This window comes from Phyllobates terribilis, unplaced genomic scaffold (genome assembly GCF_046119375.1).
Source record: "Phyllobates terribilis strain yellow unplaced genomic scaffold, ASM4611937v1 Scaffold_11__3_contigs__length_659146591, whole genome shotgun sequence".
Classification (NCBI taxonomy): domain Eukaryota; kingdom Metazoa; phylum Chordata; class Amphibia; order Anura; family Dendrobatidae; genus Phyllobates; species Phyllobates terribilis.
In genome coordinates this window covers 241192682-241213049 of record NW_027362771.1, presented here as the reverse complement: position 1 = coordinate 241213049, position 20368 = coordinate 241192682, and the positions used below count along the sequence as shown (strand labels likewise).

General features: G+C 40.7%; 1 protein-coding gene across 1 annotated transcript in view; it reads left to right on the top strand.

The window, feature by feature from the left end:
- Nucleotides 1-20368, top strand: part of TAFA5 (TAFA chemokine like family member 5) — a 720598-nt gene that overhangs the window by 544137 nt on the left and 156093 nt on the right. The window contains exon 3 of the mRNA XM_073652138.1: nt 8993-9120. Within this exon, the coding sequence (XP_073508239.1) occupies nt 8993-9120 (128 nt within the window). The remainder of the gene's footprint in view (nt 1-8992; nt 9121-20368) is intronic.

Below are 20368 nucleotides of genomic sequence, written 5' to 3'. Positions count from 1 at the left end.
GGGATCATTTGAAGAGGGCTGTCCATGCTCGGCGACCATCAAACTTAACTGAACTGGAATTGTTTTGTAAAGATTAATGGTCAAAAATACCTTCATCCAGGATCTAGGAACTCATTAAAAGCTACAGGAAGCGACTAGAGGCTGTTATTTTTGCAAAAGGAGGATCTACTAAATATTAATGTCACTTTTCTGGTGTGGTGCCCATACTTATGCTCCTGTCAAATTTTGTTTGAATGCAGATTGCACATTTTCTGTTAGTACAATAAACCTCATTTCAAGGCAGAAACATTACTGTGTCCAACAGTTATTACATATATAAAACTGAAATAGCTGTTGCAAAAACACCAATTTTTATAAAACAATAAGCTTAAGATTAATAGGGGTGCCCAAACTTTTTCATATAACTGTATTATATATAAACAGTACTGTGCCAAAGTTTTAGGCAAAAAATGTTGCAAAGTATGAATGTTTAAAAAAATGAGTGTTAATAGCTTATTTTAATCAATTAACCAGATGCAGAGTGTGTAAAAAACAGTAGTGCTGGAAGTAATGATTATGGTCCCCACATACGCCTAATCTCAACATGATCAAGTTTCATTGGAGACAGGAAATTTGGGGAAGCCTACATCCACAGAAGATCTGGGGATGTTCTCCAAGATGTTTTGAACAACCTCCCAGCCAAGTTCCTTCAAAAACTGCGTGCAAGTGTGATGTTGTTTTGAAGGCAAAGCGTGGCCACACTAGATATTGATTTGATTGCAATTTCTCTTTTGTTCATTCACAACTATATATATTTATAATTCTATATACAGTACAGACTAAAAGTTTGGACACACCTTCTCATTTAAAGATTTTTCTGTATTTTCATGACTTTGAAAATTGTACATTCACACTGAAGGCATCAAAACTATGAATTAACACATGTTGAATTATATAGATAACAAAAAAGTGTGAAACAACTGAAAATATGTCTTATATTCTAGGTTCTTCAAAGTAGCCACCTTTTGCTTTGATGACTGCTTTGCACACTCTTGGCATTCTCTTGATGAGCTTCAAGAGGTAGTCACCAGAAATGGTTTTCACTTCACAGGTGTGCCCTGTCAGGTTTAATAAGTCGGATTTCTTGCCTTATAAATGGGGTTGGGACCATCAGTTGTGTTGTGCGGAAGTCAGGTAGATACACAGCTGATAGTCCTACTGAATAGACTGTTAGAATTTGTATTATGGCAAGAAAAAGCAGCTAAGTAAGGAAAAACGAGTGGCCATCATTACTTTAAGAAATGAAGGTCAGTCAGTCTGAAAAATTGGGCAAACTTTGAAAGTGTCCCCAAGTGCAGTTGCAAAAACCATCAAGCGCTACAAAGAAACTCGCTCACATGAGGACCGCCCCAGGAAAGGAAGACCGAGAGTCACCTCTGCTTCTGAGGATAAGTTTATCCGAGTCACCAACCTCAGAAATCGCAGGTTAACAGCAGCTCAGATTAGAGACCAGTTCAATGCCACACAGGATTCTAGCAGCAGACACATCTCTACAACAACTGTTAAGAGGAGACTTTGTGTAGCAGGCCTTCATGGTAAAATAGCTGCTAGGAAACCATTGCTAAGGACAGGCAACAAGCAGAAGAGACTTGTTTGGGCTAAAGAACACAAGGAATGGACATTAGACCAGTGGAAATCTGTGCTTTGGTCTGATGAGTCCAAATTTGAGATCTTTGGTTCCAACCACCGTGTCTTTGTGCAACGCAGAAAAGGTGAACGGATGGACTCTACATGCCTGGTTCCCACCATGAAGCATGAAGGAGGAGGTGTGATGTGTGGGGGTGCTTTTCTGGTGACACTGTTGGGGATTTATTAAAAATTGAAGGCATAGTGAACCAGCATGGCTACCACAGCATCTTGCAGCGGCATGCTATTCCATCCGGTTTGCGTTTAGTTGGACCATCATTTATTTTTCAACAGGACAATGACCCCAAACACACCTCCAGGCTGTGTAAGGGCTATTTGACCAAGAATGAGAGTGATGGGGTGCTACGTCAGATGACCTGGTCTCCACAGTCATCAGACCTGAACCCAATCGAGATGGTTTGGGGTGAGCTGGACCGCAGAGTGAAGGCAAAAGGGACAACAAGTGCTAAGCATCTCTGGGAACTCCTTCAAGATTGTTGGAAGACCTTTTGGAAGACTACCTCTTGAAGCTCATCAAGAGAATGCCAAGAGTGTGCAAAGCAGTCATCAGAGCAAAAGGTGGCTACTTTGAAGAACCTAGAATATAAGACATATTTTCAGTTGCTTCACACTTTTTTGTTAAGTATATAATTCCACATGTGTTAATTCATAGTTTTGATGCCTTCAGTGTGAATGTACAATTTTCAGAGTCATGAAAATACAGAAAAATCTTTAAATGAGAAGTTGTGTCCAAACTTTTGGTCTGTATTGTATATACAGTATACTGTCTATATAAATCTATAAACTGTATATGTAAGTATCTATCTATTTAGATATAGATATGTATATATAAATACAGGTATACATATCTATGTTAGTGTATATTTGAATGCATAGATATATATATATTCACATGTATGATTAAACTAGAGGTGACCTCCACATTCTCCGCCAGTGGACTACAGCACTCTCAGTGACGAGGTCATCTGTCAAGGGGGGAAATAAATTTTGTATCAATAGAGCAACTACTGATATGTCACGTTTGATTTATACAACACTTGGCACTGTGTGTGAATGTAATATATCAAGATTATTAGATTATAGATAATTTAAAAAAGGCTGAAAGGACATTTAGAAAATTTACTATAAGTATAGTTATGAGCCGCACCATTGCTTGTGATGACAGTTTTGTAGGTGAAATCTAGAATGACATAGAAAGGGTGGGAAGGTTTCCTAAGTAAATGAAATATGATATTAAAGGCCTGTCTACAATCGTGGCCAACCATTATTTTAATGCTGCTTTAATGGCAGTAAACATTATGGTAATACAACTGTCTAATAAAAGGAGGAAAAACTGTTAGAAATATCAAAAAGTGTTTGTAAGATGTATGGAGAAGAATTACCATAAAAATTGCTGTCATAAACCTATCATCTAACTAGGAAAAAGTTTGGGGCTTTCTTGAAATATGCTTGTACATGGCAGATTTGTTGAAGTGTGCACACCATTTTATGGTACTAACAGCCCAGTAAGTCGTTTCAGTCTCCCCAGTTAAAGACTACAAAGTGTGGAAAATGACCTAGTATTTCTTTCCAAATAATATTTATTAGTCACATTGGGTCGCTTGGTTATTGAATGTTGTCTTTGCATGAGTAGTAAATGTGTTAAAAAAATAGGGCTGTAATATAAGGCATGTAATGTAATCCATTGTATTTCAATGGATATACAGGTCCGAACTATGGAGCCATGCAGCCTCCGTGTGTTGCATTACTGCCTACATTGGGTGCTGTTTGGAGATAAACTTTCACAGAAGAAATTGTTTTGGGGGAGAATGACGTTCATGCAGAAGGCATCTGGAGGATGGAGAATTCCACCATTTTGTAGAATTTTTATGGAATTATTGAGAAAATGCCCTGTTACCCTCATAAGAAATTAAAGGTGTCTTGAGATGCAGTAGATGTCTCATGCATTTTGATTGCAGGCTTGTTATGGCTCTATAATAATAGCGGTCCATCATGGTCATTTGTAGGGATGAGCGGACTCATGGAAGTTCGGGTTCTGGTACACGACCCAAACTTTATTCCAAAGTTTGGTTCGGGTATCAGAACTGTACCCAAACTTCAACCAGAACCCGAACCCTATTAAAAACATTGGTGTCCCGGACTGTTGAACTGTAAAATTTCTCTCTCTCTCTCTCTGCAACGGACTTCCCCCGAAATTCCGAACATTACAATGGATTTCCGGGAGAAGTCCATGTTCAGCGTTTAGCACCGATCACAAACTGTACAGTTCGAGCTCCAAACAGTTAAGTTCGGGTTCACTCATCCCTAGTCCTGGATATGAGCTTAAATAGTCAGAGAAATTTTTTGGTTCTGCCTCACGGAAGCCACTATATTTATTAGCAGAGGCATGGCAATGAGAACCCTTTAGTAATTTACAAGGTCAATAAATGTTACCATCAATATTGAGTATACAGTCAACTAACACTTATTTCATTATGGAAGGATCAATAAGGAACTGGCAAAGTATGCTTCGTTTTTTTTCCTGCTTTTGTTGCATTTATATTCCTTTTCTTTGTTCTGATTCCACAGAAGGTGCTTAATAATTTTCAGATCTTATCCAAATAAGACATGACTCACAAAGAGGTCAAATGTTTAATTTATGCAGATTGGAGCTTCGTTTGGACCATTTGTTCTTTCCTGCTGCGTACATCTAAAAATATTGCTTGTCTGGATTTATTTTAATACTTTTTCATTTTGAAACAAAGACAACCTTGTAATATAAATAGTAGGTAGTGGTAGTGTTTTGTTCCCCGTTCCGTATAGTGTGTCATTTGGTTAATCTGTTCATGTAACAAGCTTAGCTCAGTGATACGTGTAATAATCTTTCGGTTTAACATTTTATTTTACAGCTTTCTTGAATTAGTACAAAACATGTACATCAGGTTTCTCTTGAAAGTTTTGAAGCAGAAAAGAGTTTGGAAGAACATCATGGTAAACAGTCCCTGTAGGCAGGCACAAGTGTCTTTTGAAGCATGTACTATGACTTGTGGTTAGATAGTAGCAAGACATGGCCATCAGGTGGTCCCTACAAAGAATTCTGTAGCCAAAGAGTAAGCTCTCAGTGTGCTGATTTGCATGTACATGGCAAGATTTCATCGCGGCTCCAGTGTTCGGCACTGTGGGATATTGAGCCTGCTTGAACAAACTATAAAAGTCTGCGTACAGTGCCATGAATATATGGAAACAATTTTCTTTTTTTGGAATGCTGGGTGTTTCCATTGCAGTACAAAATGAACGTGAGGAAGATTTGCTTATAGTAACATGCAGACTACGGAAGAAAAATTAAACCCAAGCTGAGGTTGTTAAAATATGTGAATAGATAGTTTATATGACAGCGTGACAGGTCACCAAACAATGTAATGATACAATAAAAACATAAAAGATAACATAAGAACTCTGAGAGCAAAATGATATAAAGTAATGTTTCTTTGTTGTCTCGTAAAGTAAATGAATCCTTGGGGCTGAAGGGCTATCACGGCATAATTACTGCTCTCAATTTGCTGCTTGCAAAAGACATCGATTCATTTGTGTTGTTTTAGAATTCCCTCTAGAGGTACTGTAGTATAGCCGAGGTAATATATATTTAAACTGGAAAGAATTATATTTTTAATTCCGTCCTTAGAAAGCCCACCGTCGCGATCCGTGGTTTAATATTCACTAATGAACTGTCGCGAGTAAAGCGCAATCTCCTTAATTCCTTTTTCTTAGATATAGGGAGTAGGATTTGTTAAAAGTTTTTTCTGTGTGTTTTAATCAGACAAATCTTACTAGGAGGATAAGTCAGTACAAATTTATGGCTGATGGACAAGGTTTATCTCACTTTTTCTTGTCAATAAATATGCTGCCTCCCACTTGGGAGATTTACCATGGCTTTGGCAGTTGGTGACTGTATGAATGAATGATCAGCAAATGCAGTGTTCAGAGCGATCCAACACACATATTTTGATAACACCAGTAAAAGTAGAAAGCAAGATGGTCAAAGGACTCGAGTGAAATCTGTCACCATATGGAGCATTACTTGGCTTCAAAACTGCTAATATCAAGATGGAAGTGAAATAAAATGTGTATGAAGTTTATAAATTCTTAGAAATATTATCTCTCATTGGTAACACAATGTAGAAGATAATAATCGCATTTAAAATCAAAGTTTGGAAATGTGAAATAATCGAAAACATCCAATATTTAACCTTTATTTTACCTAGTTATCTGGGTTACAGCATATTATTTTGGCAGTGACATATACTGTATATTAGGGATTTAGCTGTACAGAACTGAATTTGAAACTAGGCACAAGAGACACGTACCTATGAGCAGGGGTGAGAAGACGGGGCGCCTGCTGCACAGGGTCAGGGATAGATAGTGCACTTTGGCAGTTGAGAGCTTTTGTCCTCATTTTGCACCTACATTCATTGATAGGGACTTGCAAGACTGTGAGGACTCTTGACGTGGGTTGTGAGCATGCGTATTTTGGGCAAAATATTGACCAATTCCTCATATTTATATTATATTTTTCTGCAGATTTTCTGCATTTTTTTCCAGAGTGCAGCCAGAACCCATTAATATTGACCTTGTGAAGTAGGTGCCTGTCCCTCTGTTATGCACTGAGGTGTCAAGCCGCCCGCCTGATCTAATAGCAAAAGCATGTAATAGGCTGTTAGCTGGGCACTGTGCTTTACATGTGTATGACTTGCACCCTATTACAGACCTGATCTGTGTGCAATTCTAATACTCAATCACCCCCTCTATAAAGTGGAGCGGACATGTGGAAGTTCGGGTTCATCAGGTGCGACCAAACTTTAGTTCAAAGTTCGGTTCAGGTACCAGAACTCTACCCAAACATCAACCTAAACCCGAAGACCATAGAAATAAATGGAGACCCGATCTTTGGAGCTGGAAAATATCTCTCTCTATCGTGCTCTCTCTCTCTCTCTCAAAGTATAAAACAGACTTCTGGGAGAAGCGTGTGTTCGGAGTTCAGCACTGGAGTCTTGTATGAACACCGAACTTTACAGCTCGGGTTCGCTCATTTCTAGTTGTGAATGGTTGTTTTATCAGTATTTTGCACCTGAGTTACCTCCACCTTTATTAAGGGGGTCTGCTGCATCCTGTTAGTGCATTTGTTTCTTTAACCTTGGCTGGTAAATACCATTGTGTTTTTGCTATGTTTATAAACACATTTTTGGGGATTTATTTTAAGTTTATTTGGCTATGCTTTGAATTTTTCACATTTCAGATTAGACACAAGAGACACGTGCCTATGAGATCTCAACTCCCAAACTGCACAATCTATGATGGTTGCACAGGGTCAGGAATAGATTGTGCACTTTAGGAGTTGAGAGCTGTAGTGCTCATTTCATACCTATATGCATTGATATAGTTATATTTCTAGATAATAGCTATCAAGGTTGATGTTCTGGGTCAATAATATGGAGTGTGGCTTCTATTGTGTGTTTATTAATAGGTGGGATTAAAGGCATATGAGATATGTTGTGCATACAGGCTTCAGAGATATAAAATCAGTACTGAAACTATCATCAGTAGAATCTCTTTTTTTTCTTCAGACACATAATATTATACATGAGATATATCAAGATGATATTGTGTATCCTACTTTATAGTGGGAAACAATAATAATGGGGCAAGGGTCGTAACACAGTAAAAAACAAAGGCTCTTCCAGGAGATTGGATATGGTACAAAAATCTATAATTCTATAGAGAATGTCATCAAGGTCATTGATTGCAACGACCCTTTGGTTAGAATGTTGTGGCTGAATACCAGGAACTGAAAGTGTTTTAAACATCCTATAGAGCCCTTACTTTCTGGAAATTAATTGTGGTATGAGGAGCAGTATCAGTTACAATAGAGTTATTGCTGGCTCTCAGTAACTGATCAGTCAATGATGAAAGGTGTCACCCACAGATAACAACAGTCCACATTATATAACATTGGTCAAAGCCTAAAAACGTGATTACTTAAGTAATTAATTTCATGCTGAAAAGGATTATCTCTGGAAGAAAATCCTTTTGTAAACTGAAGCTGATCTAGGGAATGATGGATCACAGAGAATTTAGCTTCTGACACCTCTAGCAAGCCACTGATATTGCCAGAGGAAGTAGATATCAGCCATATATTTCTCTAATTTCCAGTAAAAATTGTCTCTTCAGGGAGGAAGAGGACTTGAACTCTAGTGCCACCCATTGGAAGTAGCAATCCTACAAGTCATTATCAACCCTTTAATGAGCCTTGAAATATGACTTAAGATAAAAGCCTAATCAGAATCTCCTAATACTGGCATACCAGACCTGACATGCACTCTCCACAAGGAGAAACCTTGCCCCTTAGATCCTAATTGCCCCAATGGTTCATGTAAAGCAGTTCTTGGCTCTGTACCTCCTCTATGACATCCAAATGCCTATTTAGGATGAAAAATAAGGATACAACTATAAAAATATCACTGTCACTGAGATCATTTCTTCCTTCTTGTCAACATTATGCATGTACATGAACAATGATACAGCCCTGGTCATATGTGTTGTCATCAGTATTGTCACTGATTGCTGTATTTGTTGTGAGAAAGCCATAAAGAGGTTGTCCACTACTGTAATATTGATGACATAACTTTAGGATAGATTATCAATATCAGATTGTTGGGGTCTGACACTCGGCACCCTTACCGATCAGCTCTTATCGATCCTGGCTGGATGTAAACATTGAATGGAGATGAATGGTAAAGTTGAGTCGGAGCTGAGCTGCAGACACTAATCAGTATGTGGAGCTATGCTGTTCCCTTCTGACATGGTTTACATCTGGTCACTGCCAGAGCTGACAATAGTTGATATATGGGGGTGCCTAGTGTCAGACCTCCACCAATCTGATATATATGACCTATACTAAGTATTTTCCCTTAATACCGCTGTAGTGGACAACCCATTCAACATAACGTAGCTTGTGTATTCCATTGAAATGAATCAAATCTATATCTGTAGTGATCATAGCACTTCTCCACCTTAGTCTAGCCCCGATATTAAGCTGATGCTATATTTAACCTTTAATGAAACATTCATGTACTAAAATGAGGATCTGTAATTTAGCATTATCATGTCACAATAGTTTTTCATTTGTTAATTGTTATTTAACTAGGACAAGTCGTTGACCTATTTTTCATTGAACTAGTTATCATAAAGGATGAATATAACATGGACATGTAAAATCTCAAGAGACACAAAATATTTATCCCTGTGCTTTTATCTCCTTTTCTTTTTACAGCGCGTATTATAAGAACGAAACAGTGGTGTGAAATGCTTCCATGTTTAGAAGGAGAAGGTTGTGATTTATTAATCAATAAGTCGGGTTGGACTTGTACGCAACCAGGTGGACGAATAAAGACAACTACGGTAAGTAGAAAGTGTGTAATATATGTGTTTAAATAATATATCAATTATATAGAAAATAAGAATGGCTCTTTGTTTTACCTTCTTCTGCCTAACATGGCCTTTCTGTATATATGGAATTATGTTTTTGAACATTTTTTTAATTGAAAAAACAAGTGTCCATTAGAAAGCATTGTTATACAATGTGATTTGTATGCATACATATACCAGAACATAGAGATTCAGAAGAGATAGACGGCCGTATAACTTGAACGAGGTTCACATCGCAATTGCCAGACTGGCCGGCAGCTCTCCCCACCTGAGCGTGATAGCATGTATTTTTAGGCAGCTGTTACACTCGGGTCAGGAGAGCCGACGGCCAGTCCAAGCATTGCGATGCATTCCAAGTCCGAGTTATATGGCCGTCTGACTCTTCCCTCACCAGACTAATCTCACTAGATGAAATTAAAATTAAAGAATTTAACTAATAATTGGGGTCCATATACAGTACAGACCAAAAGTTTGGACACACCTTCTCATTTAAAGAATTTTCTGTATTTTCTTGACTATGAAAATTGTACATTCACACTGAAGGCATCAAAACTATGAATTAACACATGTGGAATTATATACTTAACAAAAAAGTGTGAAACAACTGAAAATATGTCTTATATTCTAGGTTCTTCAAAGTAGCCACCTTTTGCTTTGATGACTGCTTTGCACACTCTTGGCATTCTCTTGATGAGCTTCAAGAGGTAGTAACCGGAAATGGTCTTCCAACAATCTTGAAGGAGTTCCCAGAGTTGCTTAGCACTTGTTGGCCCTTTTGCCTTCACTCTGCGGTCCAGCTCACCCCAAACCATCTCGATTGGGTTCAGGTCTGGTGACTGTGGAGGCCAGGTCATCTGGCGTAGCACCCCATCACTCTCCTTCATGATCAAATAGCCCTTACACAGCCTGGAGGTGTGTTTGGGGTCATTGTCCTGTTGAAAAATAAATGATTGTCCAACTAAACGCAAACCGGATGGAATAGCATGCCGCTGCAAGATGCTGTGGTAGCCATGCTGGTTCAGTATGCCTTCAATTTTGAATAAATCCCCAACAGTGTCACCAGCAAAGCACCCCCAACAAGTCTCTTCTGCTTGTTGCCTGTCCTTAGCAGTGGTTTCCTAGCAGCTATTTTACCATGAAGGCCAGCTGCACAAAGTTTCCTCTTAACATTTGTTGAACAGATGTGTCTGCTGCTAAAACTTTGTGTGGCATTGACCTGGTCTCTAATCTGAGCTGCTGTTAACCTGTGATTTCTGAGGCTGGTGACTCGGATAAACTTATCCTCAGAAGCAGAGGTGACTCTTGGTCTTTCTTTCCTGGAGCGGTCCTCATGTGAGCCGGTTTCTTTGTAGCGCTTGATGGTTTTTGCAACTGCACTTGGGGACACTTTCAAAGTTTTCCCAATTTTTTGCACTGACTCACCTTCATTTCTTAAAGTAATGATGGCCACTCGTTTTTCTTTACTTAGCTGCTTTTTTCTTGCCATAATACAAATTCTAACAGTCTATTCTGTAGGACTATTAGCTGTGTATCCACCAGACTTCTGCACAACACAACTGATGGTCCCAACCCCATTTATAAGGCAAGAAATCCCACTTATTAAACCTGACAGGGCACACCTTTGAAGTGAAAACCATTTCCGGTGACTACCTCTTGAAGCTCATCAAGAGAATGCCAAGAGTGTGCAAAGCAGTCATCAAAGCAAAAGGTGGCTACTTTGAAGAACCTAGAATATAAGACATATTTTCAGTTGTTTCACACTTTTTTGTTAAGTATATAATACCACATGTGTTAACTCATAGTTTTGATGCCTTCAGTGTTAATGTACAATTTTCATAGTCATGAAAATACAGAAAAATCTTTAAATGAGAAGGTGTGTCCAAACTTTTGTTCTGTACTGTATGTTAATAAATGAAATTAAGCAAACATTTATGAACATAAAGCATGGACATATCAGTGAATTAAATGATTCAGCACTGAAAGTAATCAGGCTAAACAATTGTCATAATCCAGGAATTTTTTAATTAAAATTAGAGATCAGCAGATCTGACAAAATTCAAATTTGCCAAACCGTGCGGATTTCCCAGGAAATTTGGATTTTTCAGCAAAGTTATTCTCTGTAAACTGAATGAACCTCTCCAGACCCCAGAGCATAATAAGTGTAAGATGTGGAGAATAAAAAAATACTTACCTCATCTCTCACCTCTCTGGACCCTCTGATCTTCACCATCCCCCATCCGGTCCTCAGCGCATCTTCTTATCACCGCTCTGAGCATTGAATCCCCAGGCCTCATCATAGCCAGAATTCCTGGCCTAGTCCTGGCCTGACGTGAAGAGACCCAAGGATAAGAAGATGCTTTGAGAACCAGATGGGAGACAATGCAGGGCATAGAGGCTAGAGAGGTGAGTGTTAGGGTAAGTATTTTTTTTATTTTTTAATCTCTTGATGGCTTTTTTATGTTCAACAACAAAGCAGCCAGCCAACGACCACTATGCTAGTGATCCATGGAGAAGCGAATTACAAAAAGTGAATGTGGATTTTTGCAATATTCGAGTAGAATTTAATTCCACTCAAATATCTTCGCTCATCACTAATTAAACCCATGCTTTCAGAATTGAAGTGATCTTCACACACAATGTGAGCGTCTTAAGCCTACACATTTGGTTATTTTTCTAGGAATCTAGGAATGTTTTAGTTTTGATGTTCTCTATAGTATTGGAATAGTAGTTTTTTGATAGTTATAAGTTAAGAAAATATCTACAAACTCTACTGTTTCAAAAGTTTTCATGGCAAAATAAAATGTTCTTTTGGCATACATTTAATTAGTTTATTTCTACACTGAAAAGAAGAACCACTTACGGAGCATGCCATCTTAAAATGTATATTGTAAGGTAAGACCTTGAGCATACAGCTTCCAAGTCATACAGAGCTGAAATAGGATACCTATGGACTTTTCAGGGGTCCCGCCGTGCCTCCATATGTTGAAGTCTTATGTGTCTTTACACGTCAAGAGACGCAAAAAAATGACATCTAATTCTGTACTATAGAGGTATATATCTCATATATCTGACACTGCTCCACATGGATCACCATATGGTGGTATTTAAAGTCCCCATGGCTCTGTACAATGAAGTCTATCAGTTGCGTGTGTCTGAAGTGTTCATATGAGCATCACAAGTGATTTATCTTTCACAAATGATTTAAAGTCACAGGTTTCCTATTATCTCTTTATTCCGCTCCGTGTGCACGCTGGCCCAGGTCCTGTGCGCTCCTGCCTCACCATCTGCATATTTTTCAGCTGTCTTTTCAGCAATCGTTGGAGGTGGAGGCCTCATTTTTTTCTGCACCAGTTAATTGGTTTTAATCATCTAAACGAATAAACTAGATACATTAATATTTTTCCAGAAAATAGGCAAACATTCTTACTTTCAGTATTACTTGCTTAAGGGGCTTAGTCAGCACTAAAACATGTATAACAAAATGTCTACCATCTCAATAGTCCCGTCATGTGGTTTTATGATCAATCATTTGCTATCCGTATCTCAATTAAGACAGATTAAATGAACCTTGGAAATCTAATCCTATTTGTTGCATTACCAAATGTTCTATACCGTTGAGAAAATAAATTAATTTTAGTATCAAACTGTATATATTTTGTCAATGATCCATTTCTGCTTAATTGTTATTTAATGAATTCTTTCTTTTAGATTATGTGATTTCGTTGAATTGAACTTAAAAGAACATTCATGCTCCAGTTCCTTGGTAGCTAACCTCACTAAACCTCTGTAATTTTATTGCTAAATTAGCTGAAGTGGGAAATTAAAGAGTATCAGGAACCTAAAAAGAGAACTCGCAGTGGATAGAAGGTGTAATCACTCTGACACAGATTTCCATGCTTAGCTAGTAAAATAAACCAAAGATCCACTCTCAACCCGGGAAGAGCATTTCTTAATAGACTTTATTTACAGATAAAGCAACAAAACACTCCTCTCTATTAGCACAATTACATGCTATCTGAGCTAGAAATTAAATTAGGTTTTCCTGGAGATTAAACTGTTTTTGTATTGCGTTCAGTGTAACGCTGAGGAAACATAAAAGCTCTTATTGTGCAATTTTACATTTCTTTTGTAAGTGCAGAATGGTATATCCTTATATTATAGTCTTTACGTTACACACTTATCAATGTAATGATTACAACAAAAAACTGACCATACTTGTGGGACTGATATTGTTAAAGGGAATCTTTTTTTTTTGCCCCCTAATCTGAGAACAATATAATGTAGAGACAGAGACTCTGATTCCAGCAATGTATCACTTATTGGACTGTTTGCTGTTTTGATAGAACCACTGTTTTATCAGCGGGAGATTATCTGTAGAGGACTAGTAAACCTGCTGCCAAGTAGTCCAACCACGCCCCTAACACTGATTGGCAGCTTTCTGCTCATGTACAGAGAAAGCTGCCAATCAGTGGTGTGGGCGGGGTTATACAGAGCTAGATCTGCACCAGATAAATCAGTGATTTTATCCAAATGACAGCAAGCAACCCAGAAAGTGACACATGACTGAAATCAGGGTCTCTGCCTCTACATCACACTGTTCTCAGATGGGGGAGCAAAAACCTGGTGACAGATTCCATTTAACTGGTGTAAGCACTGATATTGTAAATTTCTCAATATCTACAATATTTAATATTAGAAAAATTAGAAAGAATAGTTTCTGCCTTCTAGAGAATAGCAAATTTGCAGAATTTCAGAGAACAAAAAAAAATTCAACATGCTAAAAGGTATCCAAGTTATGATGACATTCTTTCATTATATTGAAAAAATGGATCAGAAACCTGCTGCACTCTGGAGAGCTAAAACTCAATAGAAATCTGAACAACTGTTGGTGTCAGTGAGACATTTTACCCTGTGTGGTACTTATATGCTCTATAAGTGCTCATTCACACATTTTTTTTCTGTGTTTTAAAAAAATGACAAATAGCTATTTACACATTTTGCTATTGACTTCTCATAGTAACATTTTTTGATTAGCAGAATTAGTGCTCTTGCACTCTGTCAAATGGATATCTAAGGGAAACAGGCTATTTCTTTTTTTATTTCTTAAATGCACGTACTTGAGGCTAAAAATAATTTTTGCAATTGAAATTTATTAAAAATGTTGCATCATTTGTCTTTACAGGCTCTTTGTTTCCTTGTACATTCGACTTGGATTTGATCTGTGATCATAAATCAGCTGAATAGAGCTCAATAGACAGTCAAGCGAGTTACAAATGCTCCTGTCAGACTGTCAAAATGAGCTCACTGACAGATTCTCCGTTAACGCATTTTGCAACCTGAAAAAGACAACACAATACAGAGCTTATAGAAAGCAAATGGTGCCAAAATTTTTGCTGAAACCCAACTGAATTTATTTTTTCAGCCCAAAATCATATCTACCTAAATAAAGTTATTTACCTTTGGTGACCTTTTTTTTCTTCAGTAAATGCATGAAATTTTAGCTAAATCCATTTGGGTTTCATTAAAAAATGTTGCACCATTTTTATTCTATAACTAGTGTTGAGCCACCCCCGTAGTGTTCGAGTTCGGTTCGGTTCGTCGAACACCCGTGTGTTCGCCGAACTGTTCGTCGAACTGTTCGTCGAACACCTTCGAACACCGTTAAAACCAATGGCAGGCAAACAAAAACACATAGAAACACATAGAAAACACCTTCAAAGGTGTCCAAAAGCTGACAAACTGCTCAGAAGACAAAACTAACACATGGAAAAGTGACAAGTACATATAGTCATGCGAAAAGAAAAGAGGTGGAGGAGTAAAAGGAGGGGGAGACACAGATATAGGCATGTCATGCCCTTCTAAAATCCAAAAAGTGAGAAGCCGACACGTTCAGTCCGCTCCTGCCCGTGCCACCTCCGTGTCGCCGGTATTGTGCCAGAGCCGCAGTGAACCCTGACGGCCAGCCCCCCTCTCCCAATACTGGTGCCTGTCCGCTGGTGGGTCGAGCGAGCCCCCCTGTGGTGGAGGCAGCTCTAAGCTTTTTAATTTAAATTGTCTCTCTAATTTGAATGAATACACTTTAAATCCATTTACAAGGATCTATTGGAGGGCAAGTCTCATGCCAGCAGCCGCGTAATTCCAGCTCCAGTAGCGTCCACTAAAGCTGCTGCAGTTAAAATGCTTTTATAAGGATTGAGCTCGGCTGTCCACCGCAAGGCATCCTACTGCCAGTCCCAGCCCCTATGCCTTGGGGTGCCTCCTGATGCTCTTCACTGAGTATCCCGTGGTCCCGAAGCATTTCCTTTGAAAAAATGAAGTGTCCAAACTACAGGTGGTGTAGCTTGCTTAACAGCCGGGATAATCCGCTGACTAGCAGACACTGCTACTAGGCACAAAGTATTTCCTGGGCTAGATGCAGTTAAAAATTTGTAATTAGATACTCTCGTTGGATGCTGAGAAAGCATTCCATAGAGTCTCCTGGCACGCCATATATGATTCTCTTAAAAAGCTTGGGGTAGGGGTCTAGGGGACCCTTTTATAGCCAAAATCACAGCCCTGTATCACAATACGTCACCTAGGCTGAAGATAAATGGAACTGTAGCACCCTGAGGGCTCGGTTGCTACAGAGGTATTGCACCTCACCCAGAGGTGTGATATCTCACTCTCAGGTAAGGATGGAGTGTGGATCAGGACCCGACACCTGCATGCATTACACCACATTGCCGTGGGGCAGGGCGACCAATATGCCTCTGAGATGGGCACGACAGTCCCTGTCCCTGGCTGGAGTGGGGGGAGGGAACACTGAGGAAGGGGAACCCTGTAGTGCAGGAGCAGGGAGGAAGCAGTTCCTGGGTGCATTGAGAAGGGAGTATAAAAGGTGGGCACCATCTTAGTTCAGTGCAGAGAAGTCTGAGCAGAAGTGGCAGGGAGCAGGGGCTCTGCATGAGCTCTGCTCCGGAGGCGGGCCTAGTAACAGAGGCCCAGGCCTGGAAGAGGGAGAAGGAAGGAAGAGGAGCAGAGAAGGCTCCAGGAACGAGGAATGAAGGGATCCCAGGGGTGCGGACGGGCGAGTCGCCACCGCACGCCCGAATCCACCTGCGTGGAGGGGTCAGGCCAAAGGGGGAGACTGGTCCCCGAAACTAGTGGAGGCAGGAAACGACCCTCAGCTAGAAACCGGAGGCTGTGACATATTATGTGGCGCAGCCCCTCGCTACACCCGCTAGGAAGGCACCACATAGGGTCAGGGAAACTGGCGCCAAGTTTACCAAGAGTAGGCCCGAGGCAGCCGGACAGAAGGGTTGGTAAGAAAGGCCAGACCAAGGGCACACAAAGGGGGTACTGTGAAGTGCTCCAAAGTTATCTGGGAGTTGTCTGAGCCCCTCACCTGGTGAGCACAGTACGATGTGGGCAGCCGTTACCTGCAGACATGGTCTGGATAATAAGAACTGTGAGTAAAGGCCCTGGACTGCATCACTGACTCCGTGTCGTTACTGCTGCTTCCCTGCACCATCACCCCCATCCTCCGCATACACTGCCCTGAGGTTATACTCCTCCCGTGGGGAGTTATGCTACGCTCTGCTGCACCCACAACACCAGCCTCAGCGGTCTGCCCTGCAGCGGCGGTTCACTCTGACCGCAATCCACGGGTGGCGTAGTCGGACATTTAAACATCAAAACCACATAAATAGTTCCGCCACTGGTTTGACCACCTTGAGCCAAGGAACCGGGTCGCCGCCACGAAGACTACAACCACCAGCATCCACCAAAAAGGGTCAGGCTCCGGGTGTCCCAAGGCCCAGGGGGTGCATCAGAACATTTTCATCACCTTTCACAATCACCAATGGGACAAGGCAGGGATGTCCTCTGTCCCCTCTCTTATACATCCTAGTGACGGAGCACCTGCTCTCATCAATTCGCCATAACCCCAATATTAGGTGGATTGAGGTGGGAGGCACCGAGTGCTCTTTATTTGCTGATGATGTCCTAGTATATATCACTCAATCACATATATCCATCCATGCTGTTATGGCTGAAATAGATCACTTTGTTACATGGTCAAATTTTAAAATCAATGCAGCGAAGTCTGAGGCCCTCGATGTCTCCCTCCCCTAATCCATATAGGATTCCATCCAGTCCAACTTTCCCTTTGCCTGGCCCTCACAGGGTATCAAATACTTAGAAATTCCTATTCATAGAGACCTCTCCAATCTATGTTATCTTAATTTTGGGCCCTTTATTGAACAACTCCATACAGACCACGGTTGGCAAGTTAGAACTGTAAGATTCACTACGTGAACCACTGGTGTTTTGTGGAAAAGCACATGTACACTGTGTTCCAAATTATTATGCAAAAAGTGTTTAGGAGTGATAAGGGAAGAATTTGTTTGTTTGTCAGTTAAACTCATTGATGGTGATGTGTGTCAGGGCTCTTTATATCACTGTAAGTAATTGCAGACACCTGTGCTAATTAGTTTGGCAGGTGTGTCCAATGAAAGGCAAGACTACTTAAGAAGGCTGTCTCACATTATTAAGCAGCCTACATTTTCTGCCAAAATGAGAAAGAAAAAGGATGTGTCGGATGCTGAGAAGCAACAAATTGTGGAGTGTTTAGGTCAAGGCATGACTACAATCAAAATTGTGCGATGATCAGGATGAAGTGTCTTGGCAATCAAGAAGTATGTAGCTGATTCACAGTACACACGTGTGCGTGCTGATAAGGGCAAATTGAGGACTCTTTCCTACAGGCAATTACGTCAGGTTAAAAGAGCAGCAGCAAAAAAGCCTTGTCATAGCAGCAGACAAGTTTTTGAAGCTGCTGGTGCCTCCAACGTCCCCCGAACAACAAGATGCAGGGTCCTTCAGAGGTTTGCAGCTGTGCATGCGCCATCCTGTCGACCTCCTCTATCCACTTCACACAAGCAGAAACGGCTCCAGTGGGCCAAACATTACATGAAGACTGATTTCAAAACTGTTTGTTCACGGATGAGTGCCGTGCAGCGCTCGATGGTCCAGATGGATGGAGTGGAGGATGGCTGGTTGATGGACACCCCACGCAAACACGGCTACAGCGCCAACAAGGAGGAGGTGGAGTAATGTTTTGGGCTGGAATCATGGGGAGAGAGATTGTCGGCCCCTTTAGGATCCCTGAAGGCGCTAAAGATGAACTCCATAATGTATGTGGATTTTCTCAAACAGCACTTCCTGCCATGGTTCAAGAAGAAGAACCGTGTATTTCACAGCAAGATCATTGTTTTGCATGATAATGCACCATCTCATGCTGCACATAAAACATCTGCATCTCTGGCTGATATGGGCATAAAAGGGGACAAACTTATGGTGTGACCTCCATGCTCCCCTGACCTCTACCCCATTCAGAACCTCTGGAGCATCATCAAAAGGAGTGTCTATGATGGCGGGAGGCAGTTCACATCTAAGCAACAGCTCTGGGAGGGTATTCTGTCCTCATGCAAAACAATTGAAGCAGAAACCATCCAAAACCTGACAAATTCAATGGACGAGAGAGTTCAGAAGCTCCTTTCGAACAAGGGGTCCTATGTGAAAATGTAACATCACCTAGAATAAAGTTTTGAGTTGAAAACTGTTTGATTTAAGTTTCTAATAACCTGCTAATGCTTATAATTTCAAAAATGACCATTTTTTTGGTATTTATTAAAATGAAAAGGTTGATCGAAAAGTTTGGGGGATCTAAGAGTGTGGCAACCCAGTAGTCATGATTACTTCGAATTCTGACAATATGAGGGTCATGTTGCAGGTAGTGCAGCAAGAAGGCACTTATGTGTCTTGCGCATCTCAGAGCCCCAAAATTATTTTCCGGGCTAGATGCAGCTAAAAATTATTATTAATTTTAAATCTGGTGGAGCTTAGTATAGATGGCCTAATAGGATCAGTGCTGCACACTGCTACAAAGCCCAAATTATTTTCCAGTCAAGATACAGATAAACATGATTAGTAATTTTAAATCTGGTGGAGCTTATTATAGATGGCCTAATAGAATCAGTGCTGCACACTGCTACAAAGCCCAAATTATTTTCCAGCCAAGATACAGATAAACATGATTAGTAATTTGAAAGCTTAAAACGGTTGGTAGGGTGATTTTAACCAATCATCAAGCTTTTACTCTCCCCAGGATGACACAGGGGTAGAAAAGTCGTTTCGGATCCATGATTTGTTCATCTTTATGAACGTGAGTCTGTCTACATTATCAGTGGAGAGCCGCGTGCGCTTATCTGTCAGCACACCACCAGCAGCGCTGAACACACGTTCAGACAGAACGCTGGCTGCGGGGCATGACAAGATCTCCAAGGCGTAAGTGGCTAGCTCCGGCCATTTATCCAGATTGGAAGCCCAAAAAGAGCAAGGGTCCAGTGACACAGTCATGGCTTCAATGTTTACTTGGAGATACTCCTGTACCATCGTCTCTAGGCGTTGACTATGTGTCAGACTTCTTGTCTCCTGTGGCCTTGCAAAGGATGGGCTAAAAAAGTGGTGAAATGATTCCGCAAAATTGATGTTACCAGCAGATACTGTGGTTCTGTTACGGTTTGAGTGCTGAACACTTGACGGTCCCACGGTTGGCAAGTTGGAACTGTGAGATTCACTACGTGCACCACTGGTGTTTTGTGGAAAAGCACATGTAAGATTCTGCAACAGTCTCTGCTGATACTCCTGCATGCGTGCATCCCTTTCTATGACAGGAATAATTTCTGCAAATTTACTTTTGTACCAGGGATCTAACAGTGTGGCAACCCAGTAGTCAGGATTATTTCTAATTCTCACAATTCGAGGGTCATGTTGCAGGTAGTGCAGCAAGAAGGCACTCATGTGTGTTGCGCATCCAGGAGCACCAAGTCCCTTTTGTGTTGGTCACGAGGTAACAATCATGCTTCCTTCCTCTGTCCTCTCCCCCCAACCTCGCACAACAGAAATGTGATCAAGGTCTCCCTCATCTGATGAGTCTTCCATCAGTTCGTCCTCCACTTCTTCCTGGGCTCCTGCACCTTCCTCACTAGTTTGGCTGCTACCATGCGCCCTGGTAAAACCATCTCCCCCACCCTCACATGCCTGCCGCCTGGGTGCTGCCGACCGTCTGGACCTTGCAGATGTTAGCCCTTCCGCATACAACTCCTCCTCCTCTACTTCCTCCACCTCCTCTTGTGCTACCACCTGACTCCGAATTCTGTTTAACATGTGCTCCAGCATG